We start from the raw sequence: 22,344 nt of genomic DNA on the forward strand, positions 1-22,344 counted from the left end.
TATAGTTCTACAGCCATTGCCCATTACTTAATATTCTGTATTATGTATATTATTATGTATAAATACTCAATACGACAATACTGTTAACATTCTCAGAATAACAGCCCAATAGACGATGGTATCATACAGATTTGTGGCGGGCGGGGGTCAATATTTATTTCCGACTCCGATGCTCACCGTAAATATTATTAATAGATATCAAGATACACTGGCTATTTAAAATATAAATAATAACTTATATAATTAGTAATATGACAATTTATAAATGAAACGTCTATCGGTCTATCGTTTATGGTCTATGATACTGTTGACAATATATAAATATACCGGTTTTCTTAGGGGCTTCGGTCCTATGAAGTTATTTTTAAATTCCATGTAAAATGAATTAGTATAATATTATGATATACATTGATTACGACTGTTATAAACGTGAACTGTGAAGCACCGATTTTAGTCATTGTGCAATATCTGCCTTACGTCGTAAACCGTCGACACACAGACACAGTATCTCGTATGTTATAATTTAAAATTGTTTAATTAATTAAATTAAATATTTATATTATGCCACCAAAAAGTGGTTCTCAAAAAAGAAAAGAACGAGCTCAAAAAGATGCTGAGTTGAAAAAATTACGAGGTTCTTTTGACAGATTTCTACCCAACAAAAATGGTACGTACCTATATAGTAATTTATTAGTATGCGTAAAATAAACTATAAAGTCAAATAAATAATATTGATATTCTTATTGATCTTAATAATTTATATCTGTCAGGGTTATTATTGAATAAAAAAAAAATGAATTACTTATTTACTTGATAAAAAAATCTAATAATTAATAGTAGGTATACCTACCTACAGTGGAAATTTAATAAACTATATCTAGTTATGGAAAAATAATATTAAACAAAAAACAAATCACATATTTGCATTAACTAATATATTATTATTTTAACAATAAATTAGAGCAGAATTAAAAAAAAAAAAATGTTTAGGTTTTCCTTCATGATATTATTTTGGTATTCAGTCAACTTTCAAACAAAATGAATTACTTAAATAACAACAAAATAATATGATACAAATCAAATACATCTAAATAAACAAAATGTTCATGTAATATATTTTTTTTTTGATAATATTAACTGATTAGGTATTTAGGTAACAATTGATATTTTTGTTTTTGATCATATAATATTATGCATTATGCAAGTATAAAATAATTAAATATAGGTAACTTCAATTTTTAATATGTTTTTATGTTAAAAAAATGTTCTATTTACCTACTTATCAAATCACAATTAATTGGAAATTTTTAAACCTACAGTAACTTCTTCAAGTGTGTTGATTGCATTGGAAAATGGTGGCCAAGAAAATATTGGTGAAATTTTACAAACTGAAAATAGTGAAAATACTATTGGTCATTTGTGTAATTCAGATGATTCAGCTTGTCCAAGTATTATTTTATCAAAAATAAATCTAGTATTTCTTATTATTTTAAACATTTTTTATAAGCAAATATAATTCTGCTCTAGCTGAAAAAGTAATTGACAACAGCTCTATGCTTGTTAAATCTACTGCAACTTCTGCGAGTGAGATAACCGCGTTGGAAAGTAGTGTTCAAGAAAATATAAATGAAATTTTACAAACTGAAAATACTATTGGTCATTTGTGTAATTCAAATGATTCAGCTTGTCCAGGTATTATTTATTAAAAAGCAATCTGGTTTTTTGAATTAAAATTTGTATACGAGAAATATTGAAATACCTCATATTCCCTATATTCAATATAAATTATAATACAATTTTGAATGATTACTATTAAGATATCATTATTCAGATTTATCAAATTAAATATGGTTTAATAACCAGTTATCAATAATAAAAATTAAAAAAACCTATTATTATAAACAATTAATAACTTTATTAGTATTTAGTTTATACAATCATTCCCTATTAACCCTTAACTACACGCGCTGGTGTACTTTGTACACCAATATTTTTGTTTATCTTGTACTATTTTAGTTTTTATTTGTTTTCAGTTATTCTCCTAATCTAACCTTTTCTTATCTAATATGTAATAGTTATTAATCTATTTCAGTCGTCATTTGATGTTTGTAGCCGCACAAACAAGCTCCGTATAAAATATTTTTGTATCGGTGAACGAAATACACCGCGCGAGTAAGATATTTTTGCTTTTATCAATTATAATATAGTAATAACAAAAATTTTTTTTATTAATTTTTTTTTTATAATTAAATGTTAAACAATATTAAGTAGTATTTTGTTCTTTTATTAGTAAATAAAAACAATAAAAATGCATATATATGCAATACGACATTGATTTCTGCGTAAAACAAATTGGTGTATAAAATACAACGCGCGTGCAATTATTGAAAAAAAAATGGCGCGTGTAGCTAAGGGTTAATTATTAGTTTAATACATTTGCTCATTTTGTCAGCTGGCATATTTGAGAAGTCATTATTTTAATTCCATAGCAGTTTTAATTATAGTCGGTATAGCGTATTATTGCATATTACATGTAATACAGTACCTAATACATTATACATAGACTTATACTTTATACTTTATATGTATATTATAAAGTTCATTTTTTTCTCAAATACATAACTTAATTTTAAATAACAAATAATTACCTATAATATATTATAGGTATTATATTATATTGTTTCTTAAATTTATATTAATCTTGGTACTTGATTTATTTTACTAAAATTTTACATGATTTTTGTTTTTAGAATTAAATTTAAAAAATGATTACCCAACTGATCGATACCATTTTGATGAGAATATCAAAGACAGTAATCTAAAGAGACTTATCTTAGCATATAGTTCTTGCCGACCAACAATTCAATTTCCATATACTGAACATGAAAATGGCAAATCATATCGTTTTTCTAAACACTATTATTTTATGAAATTGAAATCTGGATTAAGTGTCCCAAGGAAATGGCTGTGTTATTCAGTAGGTTTAGATGTAGTGTATTGTGAGACATGTTGGCTATTTGCGAATCGTGGTTATTCATATTTTAATCCATCCTGGGTTAATGGAGTTAATAACTGGCATTGTCTCTCAGCTAAGATAGATTTACATGAAAAATCAATACAACATATTGATGCTATTAAAGTACGTTGTATTTGGGAAAAAAATGAGACTATTGATAAATTAACTGAGCAACAATACTCAAATGAAGCAGCTTATTGGAGAAATGTTCTTAAAAGAATCATAAAAATTATTCTCTTTTTAACATCTGGCAATACAGCATTAAGAGGACATGAACATAAAGGCAAATTTAATGAACATGAATATATAAATGAAGGTATATAATCATTAAATCTACTAATATTTCATATAAATAATTAATTGTATTTTATAATTGTATGTGTTCTAGGTAACTTTATGCGTTCAGTGAAACTTTTAGCTGAATTTGATCCTGTTATGAATGAGTTATTGAATGATGAAAAAAAAAATCAAATATCTAAGCTGGAAAGTACAGAATGAATTAATTAGTATACTTGCTACTAATGTAAGAAATTTAATTTGTCAAAAAGTTCAAAATTCGCAATGCTTTTCTATTATTGTCGACTCCACACAAGACATAACAAAAATTGATCAAGTCAGTATAATTTTGCGTTATACAATACTCAACTTTGATGAACGAAGTTTAAGTATTGAAGAGTCATTTTTAGGGTTTTATGCCATTGATAAATATAGTGCTAAAGATTATGAAGATCTTATAATTTCCATTCTTAAGGAATTAAATATTAATATAAGCAAATGTAGAGGTCAAGGGTATGATGGTGCATCAGTAATGAGCGGGCTTTATTCAGGTGTTCAAAAACGAATCAAAGATCAAGTTCCCTTAGCACAATACGTACATTGTTGTGCACACAATTTAAACCTGGTTATTTCAGATGCTGCTAAAAGTTCAAAACAAGTTGCAATCTTTTTTGAAACTGTGCAAAGCATATTTAATTTTTTTAGTTTAAGTGCTCCACGATGGTCAATTTTAGCTTTTGGCGAAGCTGATACCAAAAAAAATAAAAGCTAAAGTTCTGAAAAAGTTATGTGTGACAAGATGGGAAGCACGACATGAATCGATTTATTCATTAAAAGTCAGATTTATTGATGTACTGAAAGCCTTAACAAATATATCCTTAACAAGTTCTAAAACCGACGAAAAAAGTATGAGTTTATCTTTGAAAAAAAAATTAGAATCTGTAGAATTTATTTTCTTTCTTTGTTTATGGGAAGAAATTTTAAAACCCTTACACGGAGTGTCTAAGTCTCTTAAAAAAAAAGATACAAATTTACATAATGCATGTGAAAACTTGAAACAAGCTACATCTATAATTAAAGAATTGAGAAATAACTATCATACTTTAATGGAAACAGCCAAATTTATGTGTACAAAATGGGGGATTCCTCAGGAATTTCATGTACATAGATTAAAGTTTGGAAGAAGATATTTTGATGAAGTAGATGGCGACCGTCGATTAGATATTTCAGAAGATAATTTAAGAATCAAGGTTTTTCTTCCAGTCATTGATACAGTAATTTTTCAATTAGATAATCGATTCCAGGGTTTAAAAAAGGTAATTGAATATTTTGATTTCTTAAATCCTTTTTCATTGGTTAATAGCACGGAAGATGATATCATTAAAGCTTCGTATGATTTCGTCAATTTTTATAACGTCGATATTAGCTCAGATTTCACCAGACAACTTTTATGCATAAAAAAATTAATAAATTTGAAAATAACTAAAAATATTAAACAACTAGCCATGTTTATTATTGAAAATGATTTTTGTACCACTTATAGTGAAGTATTACGTGCTTGTATTATATATATATCACATTACCAGTAACGGTTGCATCAGCGGAACGTACGTTTTCGAAGCTTAAATTAATTAAGAATTATTTAAGAAATTCAATGGGTCAAAATCGTTTGTCAAATATTGCTCTGTTAAACATTGAAAAAGAACAAGCTAATATCCTAGATATAGACAAAATAATCAATCAATTTGCTGAAACCAAAGCAAGAAAAGTTAATATGCTTAGTTAAATAATTATATTTTAAATTTAAAATGTTTTTTTTTTAAATTCTTTTTCAATAAATTTTGTAATTTTGTTGTTATTAATTATTATTAAAATATAACCAGAAATAATTTACACAGTATTATTTCGCTTGTGTCAGCATTAAAAAAAAAATTGACTACAAATACTTAAGTAATTATAGGGCCCCAGATTTACTTTGTCTTCAGGGCCCAAAGATCCTAGTTGCGCCACTGCATACTTACAAACAATTATGTACATGTTTTTAGTATAAATTATGCGTATAATTAATTCTAAATAATGTTGCCATTAAAAAAACAAACAAAAATCATATAGATTTATATATATGTTTGTTTAATATGTAAAATATATCAATAATTCATAATGTCCTTTACATAACATATCGCTTACATCATTCTCTTTCTTGAAATATGAAATTCAAGCATTAAAGGTTTTATGTCATTCCATGAATGAAAATATTGAAAAGATGATGAACCACTCATCAAAAACAACTTTTATAACCAATGATGTAGATATAGAATCATTGTTTCCTATAAAAAATCATGAAAACTTGTTAATGTTGGATAGCAAAATCAATGATACAACTTTAAGGAAGTCTTTGGTAATTATTTAATATTTTAAAATATGGCTTCATTCCTATAGCAAATTGACAATTTTTTTTGATACATCTATAGGTTAGTAGTAGATAGAAAAAGGGGCTTCTGGAGCCGCAACCCGCAACCCGCAACCGCAACCCGCAACCCGCAACCCGCAACCCGCAACCGCAACCCGCAACCCGCCGCCGCCGCAACCGCAACCGGCCGCCGCCGCCGATCGCGTACGTGCGCGACTTGTATTATTGTTATCATACAACCAGTTATCATCAGTTATCACATGTTATCATATATTATCAATAATTTATTTTTATCAGTTATCACTTATTATTTTTATCAGTTATCAATCATTTATTTTTATCAGTTATCATATATTTAAAAATATAATATTATGGGTTAGAATCGAATCACCGCGGCTTATCAAATTGTTATCACATATTCTCAGTTATCAAATATTATAATTGTTATCACATGTTATCAATCATTGACTCTACTATATTTCTAGACGATTTTTGTATGGAAATTGTAAATAGTTTGTAGAAAATAAATAAATAAAAAAAAGTTTTTTTTTTTAAAAATATATTGCTGTTTAATTATTTGGCATATTAAAATATAATAATATACATTTTTTTTTTTTTCTGATTCTATTACAAATAAAATATTACATACATTATTTCTGATAACTTAATCTACGTCTTGTTCTTTCACGCGCTACGAATGCCCTTGTCCTCGGTCGGTTGTCTTCAGTCCTCGGTCGGTTGTCTTCAGACTATAAAAAATATTTGCTTTAGTATACAATATTATGTAAAAATATAATCGTATTACCTCGGTTTCAGACGATGAATATAACCATCCTCTTGCCAATTGACTGAGTGCTTTAACCATCAAATCTGCTATTAAGCAAGTACCTGTGACTGGAATATTGTCTTTCAATTTCTTTATCTCGATGTGGTCCAAATAATCTTTAACATCATTTATGTTTGTGTCTTTGGGTAACGGCATTTCTTTCCCAAGAAACATCGAAATCTTACAGACCTGGAGCAACGCAGCGGGTCGGACGTACATAATTTTCTTCTGAATATCTTCTTCCATCGCATCCCTCAATCGCAAAATAATTTCGGTATTTTCCTTGGTCAACTTAATTTCTTGCTCTTGCTGCAAACAATAGATTGACAGAATATTGATACACTTGCATTCCTTAATTCTTATCAATTTAGATTCCTTTAACATTACGTGCGACGTACGTGAAAAGTTTAGGATATTAAGAACCGCATTTAAAGATTTAAACAACTCAACATTCATGTTTACGCACTGAGTCTTACTTGAAATAAAAACAACACAATTAAATAAAAATTCTGGATCTAAGCCTATATGTATGTAAACATCGTTGCCGATAAAGAATGTGTTACAGTCGATTAAATTCTTAGCCATGTTTAATATTTTTGCTGAAAATTTTTGAACACTGTAAAAACACTGTGCAGGACACTTGGACGGCTGCAGGCAAACTGAGGGCAGACTGAGCCAAACTGCATTTGTATATAATTCTGGTGGGAATAATATGTATTGGGCTATGGCGTTTTTCAATAATAATAGTTTTCGCTAAGAAATGTGTTTGAATATTGATATTTAATCGACATGTCGTCAGGATGGCGCCGACTCATAATGTATATCCTTAAACCATCACAGATCCATATTCAATTCATCGATAATCACACAATACCTTGCAAAAACTCTACCGTCGCCACCCCGACGTTTGGCGTCGGATTGACAATAAGATACACCTTATTTAATAAACTAAATGACTATATAGAAATTCACACGTGTCGCCAAGATGGCGCCGACTCATAATGTATATCCTTAAACCATCACAGATCCATATTCAATTCATCGATAATCACACAATACCTTGCAAAAACTCTACCGTCGCCACCCCGACGTTTGGCGTCGGATTGACAATAAGATACACCTTATTTAATAAACTAAATGACTATATAGAAATTCACACGTGTCGCCAAGATGGCGCCGACTCATAATGTATATCCTTAAACCATCACAGATCCATATTCAATTCATCGATAATCACACAATACCTTGCAAAAACTCTACCGTCGCCATCCCGACGTTTGGCGTCGGATTGACAATAAGATACACCTTATTTAATAAACTAAATGACTATATAGAAATTCACACATGTCGCCAAGATGGCGCCGACTCATAATGTATATCCTTAAACCACCTCTCACATTCCAGCAAAATTCATTAATATTGAAAAATGCCCCCCCCCCCCTCCCCCCCACTAGATACCGGAGATACTTAGATATAGTACTCTAGATATAGTAATGACTATATAGAAATTCACACGTGTCGCCAAGATGGCGCCGACTCATAATGTATATCCTTAAACCACCTCTCACATTCCAGCAAAATCCATTAATATTGAAAAATGCCCCCCCCCCACCTATTATAGAGACTCCTGACTTAAAGAGTCGGTGTCTGTTTAGTCCGTCTGCTGCCCTAAACTGGTGTACACGTAGTTTTCGTTCGCTCCGTCTTTATAAATTTTAGTGTTTTTTAAAGTGTGTGTTTTTATTTTCAAAAATAATTTTAATCATGGCTGGTTCAATTGGAAACATGGCTAAAGTGTACAAGAAGAATTTCACATATGTACCACCAACACCGCCTGCAGAGCTCATCGACTGTAATAATTTCACACTAGACTTCACCGGCCGTAAGTTTTTGAATGTAGGACTTGATCCTACGGACGAATTCAACACCGTAGTACAAATAATCACACCATCGCGGTATATTAATATGCCAGCCGACTTTCTAAGACGTATATTTTCCCTGATGGGGAATATATTGTCGTTTATTTTGGATCAACCGCAAAAATATAAGCGAAATTTATTTCTGGAAACCGAAATTATTTCGCTGTCTAGTATGGTGTATCAAGGGGAAAATATGCTTGTCATCGAATCAAAAACACAAGCTGGATGTCGAGTATTGCTAAATCGTGCAGATTTAATGAAATTACAATACATGGAGGAGAGTATTTTCGAAACGTTCGCACGAAAGTCAGCCATCATACGTCCTGTTGTATTAAGGCAATTTGAAATTATTGAAAATTATATAGACCGGGAATTTACCAATGTGCAATCGCCACCGAAAACAGTTGACGAAATGATAATTTTTATTAAAAACCTTCAGACCGATCAAATCATCAAGAATATCGACTTAAATTTTGTTAGTCAGCTGAAAATGTGTGCAGCACGGAAATTAGCTGAACAATGGTCTCAACGATGGAGCGGAGGAATGTCACCAGAGGTAATTAAATCTTAATACTAGCTCTATTAAATAGTTATTTAATTTTTATTATTTTTAGTTAATCGTTAACCCCATTTCGCCATTGTCGCCGATGACATCGTCAACGTATTCGCCGTCCATGTCCAATCACATAATTTTGGCTCCGAACAAATATTCATCACCGTCCCCTCAATATACCGATGACACCGATGCGCAGCCGCCGCCGACCAAACCATGGGATATAACGCCGCGACAATTATTCTCACCGTCTTTTTTCGATGGTGAATGTTCGCAGATCAATCTTACGCAGGCAACATATCCAGCAAGCTCCACAGTTGACGAGAACGATGGACCAATTAATGTGGTAATATACATATATTTAATTTTATTATATTTATATTGACAGATTATAATTATTTAGTATATCAATCAGAATGATGCTCCTACCAGTCTGCCATCATTATCATCATTACCGGTGCTCATAGACAATCATTCTACAGGACACGATTCGGACGAGTACCCCCTATGGTATAATAACCGTATAAACTCTACGGGCCCTGCTGTTGACGAAAACGACGGTCCGTCGTCTTTCAACCACTCGCCATCTATTCTCGACTTCACAGGTGGCAAGCCCATGAAAAAATCAACTAAGCGGAGCGTAAAACGTAAACTGTGAATAATATTTGTGAAATAATGTTGTGTAAAATAAAAACAGGCATGATATTTGAAAAAAAGTTTTTTTTATTTATTAGAAAATAAGGTATAAAAATAAGGTATTAATAATAATAATTACAAGGTCTAAAATTATAAGAGTTATAATATACAAGGTTTACAATTTTCTAACATCTCCACTAAACGGATTGTAAGTTATAATCTGATCATGTAGTATTAAACAATAAGCTGCAGTCTTTTCTGGAATAACTGTGTCCGTTTCAAAATCTATTCGTAGGTCTACGGTCGATGATTTAACGTTATCATTCTGGTATGACAAATCAACAACGACGATTGGAGTATAAGTTTGAAAAACATGTTTTGATAACAATGGTTCACAATAATCTCTTTCGTAATACGATTTTTGAAAGTCTGTATAAGCTTTGTAAAGTATGCTGGTGGTATTATTTTTAAAATCAGCTCGAAAGTCTTCATATGGATACACTTCAGAGTTTAAGTGTACCTTAAGATTTTTTAGTTGACAGTGATCAAATCGACCAGCGTCAGTTTCGATATTGTTTTTTCTACCTGTTTGTAATCCGAACAAAACAAATCTAGGTTTTTCGAGCAAAGTGCTAGACTTAACAGTCCACGAATGCGATGTATTTCTAGGGAGTACTGGATACTCGCATAGATCCCAGGTTCTGAACGCACACGATAGTGTTTTACGAGAATCTAATACTTTCAATAACTTTAATTTTTCTTTATCACTGACTTTGATAATAGGCATCTTCCAAGTCACCTTAGTCAGTTCAATTGTAATTTTTTTATTTTTCTCAACGTGTTCGGTGGCTCCGGCATCCACAACACGTATTGCATCCAAATCAGTAGACGAACGATTTAAAATTAGTTGTTGATTGCAATTGAGTAAAATTTTTTTATAATCTTCACAAAATCCGAATAAATGTTTTAGAGGTATGCATCCGGTAAATACATTGCCGGTCATAAAATTTTTATTATCTTCACCGTCCATTGCCGAGTCCCAAGCACAGTTGTCTAATGTATTCATTTCATTTGGAGTATAGGAGCAGAACGCTTTCAAGCAAGACGACACTCCGGGTGATTTTAATTTTTGTATCTCTATTCCATTTATTTCATATCGCATCTCAGAGAATAAAAATGCCAATCCATTATTTGAAAAACGTACGTCTCCAGCAGCATCGGTAGGTTTGTTTACTTTACCCTCGATGAAAATATAACTTTCACACGGCAAAGTGTAAGAATCCATGTTCTGAACGTTAATTCTAATTTCTTCATTGTATGATAGAGCGGTGCTTGAATACGGTGTGAACGAATGATATTGCATTTGTGTTATTTTACAATCATCGACATAGTCGGCCGTCACGTCTAAATATGAGTCATCCATCATTGTAACGAACGAAGAAAATTTAAATTATTTTTCGTGAGCTTGGTTTTGTTGTTTTTTTTCGATTTGGACGTAGACTTTTTCAGTGGCGGTTTAGATGTAGACTTCTTAACGGCAGACGGTAAACTGATAGGTTTTTTGATTGTAGTTCTTTTTATATTAAATTTTAGTGCCATATCCACGCGTTATTTGTAAACGAATTGTGATAGGCTCACCACGCAGATTAATCAGACAATCGTCCTGATCTTTTAGCGCGATATTTACTTTAGTTATTGAAGTCGTATTAAGACCATAAAAAACTGGATGCCTAGGTACCTCAACGATTTTATATCCCACAGATACAGTAGGATAAAACTCGTGTATGAACTGGCTCGGTACTCCGTCACAGAATGAGCCGATGATTAGATTACACTCTACTTTTATACAGTTTATTTTCATTATGTTGACAATATTTTCAGATTCATGACTAGCACCGGTAGTGTATAGCACATTTCTAAACCCTAACAATTTAGCTATGCTATTCTCGATTCCAAAATCAACGTTATGACTGCACGATATTATACACTTTAATGTTCTGCTGTTTGTTTTTAATTCAAACATACTGACATAGTCAGGCATCATTTTTTGTATAATTGTCTCTAACTGATCCAACTCATACGTCCCCGTAGGTATAATTACGTACTCAATTTCATTGTTCAAATTACGGAAGGCAATAGTATTGCAACCAGGTTCTATGTTTGGTATAGAATTATTTGTCTGTAAACTCAAAAGACAAATCTGTGCAGTATTTTCTACTTCCAACGGTGGAAAGATCTCGCATGACAACTCGCTCGAGTTTCCGTTTAACGTCAATGTGAACATGATAAAAACTTTAAACACAAGTGTCCACAGTTTGTAGTATTATATTTCTGCTCTTTGCTGTAATTGAAATGTATGTCACACCCGTGAAAATATTTTTGTACTTCTAATGGTGGAACCAAATTCCCAAAACTGTCGTAATATATGACTTTTTTTCCGATTTTTTTATACGCTACCCAATGCGTTCCTGATCCGTTTACTGTATCCAAGTTAATAATCGCTGATTCTAGGCGTTTAGGACGTCTAGATAACCTATCTCTGGTAAACACACCGATGAAATGAGGTATTTTCATCATGCGAGCATATTTTATAAGTTCGTAATCGTACAACGCTCTACTGGGTAACGTGGCAATTAGTTTTTTGACTTTCTATATTTTTTCGCTATTACACTCCCACCACTTTTTTGTGGTGTTTCTATTTTGTATGAGTTGCCTTTATACGGAGTGAGATAAAGCCCTTTGCCTAAATGCGATGGAGTGTTTCTATTAAATTCATTAGCAACCTTCACAACGTTGGCTACGCCTCCAGTCAGGGCTCCCAGAGCTGACAACCCGGCGAAAATCGGTATGAGTGGTAACACACCGCCTTTTTTCGGAATATTTATTGTTCGTGGAACTTTTGTCTTATTAGTTTTAAATGTTTTTCGTGCAACAGCTAAACATTTTTTGGTCAATTTCAACAAGTTTTTTTCACCCATATTTTTCTTGATAACATTTTTGACTGCTTTAATCGCCACTTTGTATCCACAACCTCCACCGATTTTTCGTTTTGCCTTCATGGCAGTAGTCACGCCCCAAGCTACAGATTTTTCTTTTAAACTAGAATCTTTTGACTTGAACCTGTCCCAGGCTCTTTGTTCTAATATATGGTCAGCTTCGTTACGATCTGTGATAGAGTTACTACGCTCGTATGCTATGTCGTGGTCTCTACAAGCAGAGTCCAGTAGGTTTTTACCTTTATCACCTCGAGCTAATCGTTTTTTCAAATTTGTACCAGGCCCGCAGTATTGATAACCTACAAAGAAATATTATTATTATTATGATAATATCGGATTTGCTATTCTAGACTTACCAGGCACGTGAAGCTCGATCGGCAGTTTGTTTATAAGTGTGTTGATGAGACCACCGCCTTTATTCTTGTTGCTTCTTCGAGCGGGTGACATTGTGTACTGATCTCATTCTTGTAGGTACATAGATATTTATAATGAAATTCATTAAGCAAAAAATAAAACTAACAGTTGAAAACGTAGATCCACCTACTTCGTTTCAAAATCATAGACATGGATCGCTCCTTCCTAATACGATACGTGCACTCGTTGTAGGACCTTCCGGTTGTGGAAAAACGAATTTAATCTTTACTTTATTAACAAATATAAACGGAATAAGATTTCATAATGTTTACATATACTCTAAAACATTGGATCAGCCTAAATACAAAATGCTTGGAGATATTTTATCGGGCACTGATGTTGGATTATTTACGTTCTATGAAAATGAGCAAGTTATTGAACCTGAGAAAGCTTTACCAAACTCTGTATTTATTTTCGACGATATTATTACTGAAAACCAAAAGATTGCAAGAACTTACTTCTCCAGAGGTCGTCATAATTTAGTTGATGTATTCTATCTGGCTCAGAGTTATTCAAAAGTCCCAAAACAACTTTTGCGCGATAACGCTAATTTTATTGTATTATTCAAACAAGATGAGACTAATTTAAAACATGTATACAATGAACATTGCTCTGGTGATATGTCATACTCAGAGTTTAAAGACTTTTGCACTTCATGTTGGCGTCTGGGGAGATTTGAGTTTATCGTGATAAACAAAGACTGTGAACGTGACAGCGGTCGATATCGTCATGGATTTGACACATTTGTCGTTATATAAAGTATTGTCATTGTGGAAATGCTTCATTCACAGTTATGGCTGCTAGCGGTGAAGTACTCGGAGAACTGATTAAAGCCAAAGAAAATATCAAACGCAAGTATATCGCATTAAAAAGTGGAAAAGCAGATATTCATTCACTAGTATCAGAGTCGTTAAGTCCGATTATCGAACCATTGAAACAAAATATTAATAAAACAACATTTCAAACTCCGCCCACACAGCAAGACATTGATATTCAAGATTCTCAATATTTTAACGACACAGACGATTCGAAAGCTTTTGAAATAAGCGACTGGTATAAATCTTACGATATAGACAAAACGTATGGACCTAAAGTACAAAAAAAATGGAAAAGTAGTTTTAGGTAAAAAAGAAATTAAACTCATTGACAATTCGCTGACTATTGATGATGTATCGTACACACTAACACAAGGACTTGGTAATTTAATATTTTCAAAATATCCAAAATTATACACCAAAAATGATTTAAAAGCATACAAGTCTATATTAACTCAAACATCGGCGCATCTAAAAGCGGACGGGAGAAAAATTAAACAAGGTGGAAACAAATATCATGATATAATCCAAAATTTGTTTCAATCGGGCACAGGCTTATCTATGAAGCTACAAAAACATAATTTAGTATACTGGAACGACCCTAACGAGCTAGTCGAAAGATTGCAGTTACTATTGGCGTCAAAGGCAGCTGGTAATACAGGTGTTTCAAACGAAATACTTTCGATTTTCGAAGAATTACACGAAGCAGGGTTAATAAATCGTATTCCAAATGTCTAAACGCGAAATCGCAGTCGAATTACACAAACCGGCAAGAAAAAATTACACACGGCGTAGAGTTAATGTTTATGGCAAAAACGATCTATGGCAGGCAGATTTAGTCGAAATGATACCGTATTCGAAAAAAAATAATGGCTATAAATATATTCTATGTGTCATAGACTGTTTTACAAAGTTTGCCTGGGCCATAGCATTAAAATCTAAAACTGGTAAAGAAGTTTCCAAAGCAATGTCTACTATACTGCTTAAACGCACACCAAAACTATTACAGCTCGATAATGGTAAAGAATTTTACAATTCTACATTTGATGCGTTGATGGAGAAGCACAACATACATAAATATTCGACTTATAGTACTATGAAAGCTTGTATAGTAGAACGTTTCAACCGCACATTAAAAGAAAAAATGTATAGAGAGTTTACAGCACGAGGATCGCACAAATGGATTTCTATTCTACCGTCGTTGATCAACGAATATAATAATTCAAAACATAGAACAATAGGCATGACACCGGTGCAAGCTGATACAAATCCAACATCTGTGATGATAAAGCAACGTAAAATAATTAAACGAAAAAATAAATTTAACATAGGCGATAATGTCCGTATAAGCACATATAAAGGTGTGTTTACAAAAGGTTATTTGCCGAGCTGGTCTACAGAAATATTCAAAATTGTTAAAATTAATGAAACGTTACCTACTACTTATCAGCTACAAGATTATAGTGGAAAACCGATTGCTGGTTGCTTTTATTCAGAAGAAATATTGAAAACAAACTATCCAAATGACTTTTTAGTTGAAAAAATTATACGTAAGAAGGGGGATCAAATTTTTGTCAAATGGCTCGGGTTCGATAATACACACAATAGCTGGATAAATACAAGTGACATTAGAAAATAGTGTCAGTCGAGCTACAGACATAAACGTGTTTGCTAGTTCTCAGTCTGGTGAAACAAATAAAATTATTTCAAATCTCGAACAGTCGATCAAATCGTTTTCGTCTAAATTAGATAAAATCGAGTATTTACTCGAAGAAAATCATAATACCTGCTATACTCACTCGTGTTAATACTATTATAAAGACAAGCCATAATGTCTTCGGCCATCTTGGACATGCAATGTGTACTTGGCGTCAACAATAAATACATGATTAAAGAAATGTCTATAGTAGACACAGAAACATGGGCGACCCAGCACTGGATTTTTAAACATTCAAACTCAATGCAGGACAACAAAAGTCGAAAGACTAATAAGTGGCTTGAACGCAATTATCATCAACTATCTATAGATTACGGTGATGTCGAATATGAGGAACTAAGTAGAATATTGAATTCATTAAAGTTCAACTGCATTTATGTCAAAGGAGAACAGAAAAAACAAGTTCTTATGGAGTATATACCACACGTCGCACTCATCAACATTGAAGACTTGGGCTGCCCTCGTTTGGATCAAATATGTGATGACGAAACTTTACCTTGTTGTATTTTTCATATGGAATTTAATCCTAAACAATGTACATTTTATAAAGTTTTTGCTATAAGAAAATGGTTTATAAATAATTCTTAAAAATATAACAATAATAATATTTTAACATTGTTTTTTATTTTACATAGGTAACCTAATATTTCCAATAAATGGTTATAGATAACATTAATATATATATATATATAAAAATTATTCAAGTGATATATTTTACAATTACAATACATAACAAAAAAAAAAACATAGTATTTAATTATTTTGACATGCATTCCCTTAGAAGTAATCTCATTAAATCTTTATCCGATTCCTCCCACTCACGCCCAGCAACGTCTACAGTAAACTCATGATCTGGCCAATCAACAATCTGCTCGTTATCATCCCTATAAAATTATAAATATAAGTAAAATAATTTGAAAAATATAGAATAATTTAAAAACTTACTCTAAACTATAATGACCGTGAGCCAGTGTATGTATTTTATCGTCTAGCACCACTCTTTTGTCATCGTAGTTGTTGTATGTCAATTTATTTGTTTTGATTGTAATTAGCTGGTGTTTGAATGAGCGAATGGATACATTTTCTGTATATTTATCAAGACTTTCATCTCCGAACAAACACTTAACATGATCCTCCAACGTCATATGGTTTTTAACCACATGCTGTCTTACACCCTTCGCCTTGATCTGCTCTCTCACCACATCCTCTTCTCCTGTATATATGTTGTACGCGTATGATTTTGCACGTAGTGCACAAAACTCTGTCATTATATGTCCTTTTGCTTCATCAGAGAAAAACCCGGGCACCTTCTTCCTAGCTGTAGTGTAGCACGGATGGATAGGAGGCAAGTCTGACGTGTCTAATCTATCCATCAAGTTGGGATTCTCAATCAAGTCTTTGTAAAAATCTTCAGTTTTAATATGGTATACCAACGAATCTGAAATAATAATTAATATATATATAAATTAAGTTTATACTTCAAATTAGTTATAATATGTTTACCAGTATCAGTATACATAAGTTTGATATTATCACCATAGTGCTTCTGCATTACGTTGTAGTGATAATCGTACATCATCGTCTTGGAAATGTCAAGAACAGCAAATCCTATACAAAATATGTTAATAAATGTAAAATAGAAAATTTAAAGTATATTTACCAATATATATAGGCTTATCAAATTTGATTATTTTGTTTTCTAGTGCCACCGCGTTCAGGTTTTCGTTATAGTTGGTAGCATGTTTAAATGTCGTCTTATTAATAAGTTTTTGTAATCGTCTCTCACACGACACCAACTCCATCTTCATTTCCTTTCTTTTCGATTGCATAGTCTTCCCTGAAAAAAGAAACTGTTGGTAATATAGTTAAATTGGATTAAGTAAAATAACATACCAAATACCGCATTATTCATTAATTTGAAAAAGTCTTTCTCAAAGTCGTTCTGTGCCTTCTTCCTCATCTCTGTGTTTAAGTTAATGTAATCCGCCAACCATGCAGACTGGCTAAATTCTAAAACTCTATGCACCTATAAATTAAGATATAATGTTAAAAATCTGTTTAAATCTTGTAAAATAAAAATATTTACTTTTTCAACTATTAACCCATTTTCAATTGCCTGCTGTAGGTTCCGGTAATGTATAATATAATTTTTCTTCTGCTGAAACGTTGACATCAATTTTTTCACCTTTGAGCCTGATGGTATACCGTTTTGTGGCAGAAAAGGCAGGTCATTATGTTTATCATGTAAATGTTGTGGGTATGAGACATCAATTTCGTAGACTCGCCCTTTGTCTGACGTTGGTGACATCTCACTCAGTCCGTTCAAGTTGGATTCAACCCAATTGAAGTCACCGTATGGCATATACTGACACATAGCCCAGCCATAGAGATTATTACCTGTAAAGTTTAAGTTTGAAAAATTAATAATAAAAAAAAAAAAAAGTAAAATAAAATAAATAAATAAATATATTTACAGTCCTGGTATATCAACCACGATTTCTCCTTAGTTTCGTCATAGTCTGGGGTCTTTATATTATTGGCTTTGGCATGTCTCATGCTTGCCTGCACTAATCCACCACGAATACCTATGAAGAATATACAAGATTATTATTATACACGTATTTTTAAAAATTATATTGATATACTAACCATTCTCATACATTAATAACATATCGTAATCACTCAACAGCTCCAACTTTTTCCCGGTAAACTTCAACATCGCGTCAAAACTTAATCCTGGTGCAGTGAAATAATACGCCGCGTCCAAGTTGTATGTCTTAAGGCACACATCGCGAAAATTTTCAAGGACGTCCGCCAGCAGCAACACGTCGATTTTCAAGTACAGATCACTGTACTCGCCCAACGTCTTGCAACCGAAGTGGTCCCAGACCTCCTTTGCATGCGTGTATTCCTCTTCCTTTATTCCCGACTCGTTTAACGTGCTATAAAAGTCCCTCTTCCTCGGTAGTCTCTCTTCATCCAACCTGCTCCAACTATCTGTGTACTCGTACGGGTACACTCCCTTCCGAGTCACGAGCGACATATCGACTTTATTAAAAACTTTAGCGGTCTCTCTGAAGTTCTCCAGACCTGGTGTTACAAGATTTTTAGCTAGAGTTGATAGTCCTGATGCCATGAATCTAAAAGTGTCTATGAAACGGATTTGGAATTTACTTGACACATATTTAGAGAATGATATGTATTTTTCCTCAGTGTTTGGTATTACTCTAATAGTCTGGGTGTCATAACCAAGTTCTGTGACTATCAGATGCGCGTCATAGTTGGACAAGTTATGGAAGTAGCACGGTACAAAAACGGGTGTTTGTAGTTTTTGGTTGCATACATTGCAGAGAGCTTGACGGTATTTTCCTGTGAGATGGCAATGGTCAGCTGTCTTACGATATAGTACCTCTGAAGGTGGGGTAAACTCGATTTTGCATAGATTGCAGTGCGTCGCTGCTTCATGAACTTGTATGTCGTCTGCGGACATATTTATTGGAATATTCGTTTTCAATAACTTCTCTATCTTTAATGCTATTTCAGACACGGTTTCGACAAAATGTCTCGCCACGTCCTGTCGACTCTCACTTCCTCGATATAATGTTGGTTCCGTTGGTATCTCATGTCTCGCTAATAGCTCTATCGGTACGTCATTGCTCGCCTTCACAATGAGTCCATAGCTCATCGCTTCATGTCTGTGCATTATTTTTGTATTTCCCGCCTTCTTCTCATCCGTCTTCATCAGTATAGTTTCGAAATCTGCATATATTACTATAGGATGTCTCTGAGTGTTTCTCCATGCTTCAAATTGCAGACATTCACCTTCTTTCGGCATCACCGGTAATATTGGCTTATGTGCACCGCATATAAGCTTATGCTGAGTTAACGCCTCAAGCCCATTCAATTTATATTTATATCTTTGATTGTCAAAGCTGGTAAAGCACCTTTTGCAAAATACGACAGTCTCTTTATGTCCAGTCTTTTGAGAGCGTATAAGGCGTGAAAAATTCGAGATGTAGATGTAATGCGACCCGCTTTCGTCTGCTACCAACAACAGATCAAAGTGGTTGGCTTTCTCCTCATCAACGACACGTAGCGGGTACACCTCGTACGTCGGATATTTACGCGGTGGCTGAAACTTTTTGTCTAACCCATACACATTCACAGAGACAGTCGGGTTATTATATTCGAATTTCTTAACGTCGGATAATGGCGTTGGGAACGATATACCATTGAAATTGTATTTGTCCTCGTGTTGTCTATAATTTTCTCCTATACGGTATACCGCCGGCCCTGTCACATGCTTGGCTAATACAGCCCACTTGAAGCACTGTTGGTCTACATTCTGAGGATTTATTGTACCCCGTTTCCTATCGATATACGCAGGCAGCGGTATGTATGACGACCCGTCCATCGGTGTGTATTTGTACACGGTCAACAATAGCCCATCTATAGATTCCAGGGTAAACCCGCTTCCTCTGCTAGTATAAGCTTCTTCCTCGGTCAATAATTTTATATAAGCTCTTTCAATAATCTCAGCAATGTTACTTTCCGAAAAAACTTCAACTGCTGATGTTTTAAACGCCCTATTTTCGGACGAATTGGGTACGTTTGATCGGTTATAAGTAGCCTCGAGCTTCAAGCTAAATTTTATTGGATGTTGCTGTACGTGATTTTTCATCATGTCTGACAGAGCCGGTGTAAGAGGACGTAGAAAGTCGGTATAATTTTTAACATTATTGAAATTTTTTGTGAAATACCAGATGATTTTTCGACCCGCTGACGATGAAATTTCAACTAACCCGGGGGACTTCACCATATCCATGCGTGCTTTTTTCGCTGTAGCAGTCGAAGTGGTGTTGGCGGTGGAAACTCGTTTACCGTTTACGCTCGTAGTTGTATAAGAGTCTAAAAAATAAAATTAAAAAACCCCTAATAAATCTAAAGAGAAACTAATTTTCTTATAATAGAATAAAAATGTTATGTATCGTTTAAAATTAAATATACCAAACGGTCTGACAACCCATCAGCATATAAATAAAATTTATGATTTATACGAATCTTTGAAATTATACCCCATCTATAATATTAAAAATAAAACTAACCTGTATTATCGTCTTGAACTTTTTCAAATTCGTCCATAGCTGCCATGCAAATCTCGTCCTCGGATAGCATGTTCGAGCCACCAGCCGGGATATCGGGGACGAAAATTTGTGGGGCAATCTGTATGTCGCCCTGTCGAGTGGGTTGAGCAACAACCGGTGCAGGCTGACGATGAGCCTGAACGATGCCTTGGAAAAAACATTAGATATAATGTAATATTAGATATAAATTAATAATAAAAATAAATAAGTATACATACCATGAACATTTTTCAAATGTTTGGTGAGACTGGTCTTGTATGTGAATGATGACTGACATATAGTACATGGAAAATGAATACCGGTATGAGTTTTTCCATGTCTGACCAAACTATCTCTACGTGTGAAAACCGAAAGACACTGTTCGCATTTAAACATATTTAAATTGTGAAAACGAAATAAAAATAACAAAATGTTTAAACACTTGTAAAAATTTTAAAACACTGGAAATTTTTTAAAGCCGGCGCGAACGAATGAGAACGATAAATGTCTCGGGGCAGACTAAACCGATTCAGCTACACTAGGTGATATATAATCAGAGGTACGCTATGAAGAACTAATGCTTCTTGTGGTAGATACAACGAAAAATAAGTGCGCGATGGTTTAAGACTGACGACGTACTAAAAGACTGTTGTCTCTTTCAGAATACATAAAGATAAATTTAAGTAGGTGGAGTAAAGATTTTTGAGGGTAGGCAGTGTGAATATTGGTATTTAATTAAAATTACATTGTATGAAGATACGTCCGGCAAAGGGCACTAATATCGATCATTATCGTGTTGTTCACTAATAGGCATTCTAATATCGTATAAAGGCACGGTTTCCCTGCAGCGTTCAGGCGCCGCGTCAAGACGCGTCGTTCTATGGCGTCTAGACGCTGCAGGGGAACCGTACCTTAAGAAAAGGTATGCGAAAGCGCCAAATACCCACCTAATGGCAGGAAATGTATCGTATTGTCAATACGACGCCAAATATGCTTAATCCCTTATGTCGAGTTGGTAGAGTTTTTTGTAAGGTAGTGAGTGAATATCGATATTTAATTGATATGTCTCTTAATGTCTTTTAATTGTACTAATATCGAGGGCTACCTAATGTCAGGAATTTATTGTCGCCAGACGTCCTTAATATGAATTTCTATATAGTCATTTAGTTTATTAAATAAGGTGTATCTTATTGTCAATCCGACGCCAAACGTCGGGGTGGCGACGGTAGAGTTTTTGCAAGGTATTGTGTGATTATCGATGAATTGAATATGGATCTGTGATGGTTTAAGGATATACATTATGAGTCGGCGCCATCTTGGCGACACGTGTGAATTTCTATATAGTCATTTAGTTTATTAAATAAGGTGTATCTTATTGTCAATCCGACGCCAAACGTCGGGGTGGCGACGGTAGAGTTTTTGCAAGGTATTGTGTGATTATCGATGAATTGAATATGGATCTGTGATGGTTTAAGGATATACATTATGAGTCGGCGCCATCCTGACGACATGTCGATTAAATATCAATATTCAAACACATTTCTTAGCGAAAACTATTATTATTGAAAAACGCCATAGCCCAATACATATTATTCCCACCAGAATTATATACAAATGCAGTTTGGCTCAGTCTGCCCTCAGTT

General features: G+C 33.4%; 4 protein-coding genes across 5 annotated transcripts; 2 read left to right on the forward strand and 2 right to left on the reverse strand.

Moving 5' to 3' along the window:
- Positions 1–561: 561 nt before the first annotated feature.
- On the forward strand, positions 562–3,340 carry LOC132924213 (uncharacterized). The gene is made up of 4 exons (XM_060988384.1): positions 562–667; positions 1,320–1,448; positions 1,528–1,692; positions 2,751–3,340. Exons 1-4 carry the CDS (start codon positions 562–564, stop codon positions 3,338–3,340), a joined length of 990 nt encoding a protein of 329 aa, XP_060844367.1.
- Positions 3,341–7,968: 4,628 nt separating this feature from the next.
- LOC132927835 (uncharacterized) lies at positions 7,969–9,692 on the forward strand. Of its 2 annotated transcripts, none has more exons than XM_060992426.1 (3): positions 7,969–9,003; positions 9,062–9,346; positions 9,404–9,692. In XM_060992426.1, exons 1-3 carry the CDS (start codon positions 8,293–8,295, stop codon positions 9,656–9,658), a joined length of 1,251 nt encoding a protein of 416 aa, XP_060848409.1. In that variant the 5' UTR covers positions 7,969–8,292; the 3' UTR covers positions 9,659–9,692. The 2 variants fall into 2 exon arrangements, with proteins under 2 accessions (XP_060848409.1, XP_060848410.1); XM_060992427.1 differs by having other exon boundaries at positions 9,416–9,692.
- Positions 9,693–9,811: 119 nt separating this feature from the next.
- LOC132925965 (uncharacterized) lies at positions 9,812–11,059 on the reverse strand. Its single transcript, XM_060990319.1, has one exon. The coding sequence runs from the start codon at positions 11,057–11,059 to the stop codon at positions 9,812–9,814; it is 1,248 nt and encodes a 415-aa protein (XP_060846302.1).
- A 5,276-nt stretch (positions 11,060–16,335) lies between these two features.
- LOC132925966 (uncharacterized) lies at positions 16,336–21,097 on the reverse strand. The gene is made up of 10 exons (XM_060990320.1): positions 20,941–21,097; positions 20,684–20,881; positions 18,228–20,486; positions 18,053–18,163; positions 17,665–17,975; positions 17,472–17,604; positions 17,239–17,415; positions 17,082–17,186; positions 16,524–17,016; positions 16,336–16,462 (listed from the first exon to the last, which is right to left on the reverse strand). Exons 1-10 carry the CDS (start codon positions 21,095–21,097, stop codon positions 16,336–16,338), a joined length of 4,071 nt encoding a protein of 1,356 aa, XP_060846303.1.
- Positions 21,098–22,344: the final 1,247 nt, after the last annotated feature.

The sequence above is a fragment of the Rhopalosiphum padi genome, chromosome 3, assembly GCF_020882245.1.
Source record: "Rhopalosiphum padi isolate XX-2018 chromosome 3, ASM2088224v1, whole genome shotgun sequence".
Lineage (NCBI taxonomy): Eukaryota > Metazoa > Arthropoda > Insecta > Hemiptera > Aphididae > Rhopalosiphum > Rhopalosiphum padi.

Excerpts from the sequence above, each read along its gene's own strand:
- LOC132924213 (XM_060988384.1), top strand. The coding sequence starts at position 562 with ATGCCACCAAAAAGTGGTTCTCAAAAAAGAAAAGAACGAGCTCAAAAA. Across the intron at positions 1,449-1,527 it reads AGATGATTCAGCTTGTCCAA|CTGAAAAAGTAATTGACAAC; the intron begins GTATTATTTTAT and ends ATTCTGCTCTAG. Across the intron at positions 1,693-2,750 it reads AAATGATTCAGCTTGTCCAG|AATTAAATTTAAAAAATGAT; the intron begins GTATTATTTATT and ends TTTTGTTTTTAG.
- LOC132927835 (XM_060992426.1), top strand. The coding sequence starts at position 8,293 with ATGGCTGGTTCAATTGGAAACATGGCTAAAGTGTACAAGAAGAATTTC. Across the intron at positions 9,004-9,061 it reads GCGGAGGAATGTCACCAGAG|TTAATCGTTAACCCCATTTC; the intron begins GTAATTAAATCT and ends TATTATTTTTAG. Across the intron at positions 9,347-9,403 it reads ACGATGGACCAATTAATGTG|TATATCAATCAGAATGATGC; the intron begins GTAATATACATA and ends ATAATTATTTAG.
- LOC132925966 (XM_060990320.1), bottom strand. The coding sequence starts at position 21,097 with ATGTTTAAATGCGAACAGTGTCTTTCGGTTTTCACACGTAGAGATAGT. Across the intron at positions 17,605-17,664 it reads ATGGGTTAATAGTTGAAAAA|GTGCATAGAGTTTTAGAATT; the intron begins GTAAATATTTTT and ends CTTAATTTATAG. Across the intron at positions 17,416-17,471 it reads AATGAATAATGCGGTATTTG|GGAAGACTATGCAATCGAAA; the intron begins GTATGTTATTTT and ends TTCTTTTTTCAG.
- LOC132925965 (XM_060990319.1), bottom strand. The coding sequence starts at position 11,059 with ATGGATGACTCATATTTAGACGTGACGGCCGACTATGTCGATGATTGT.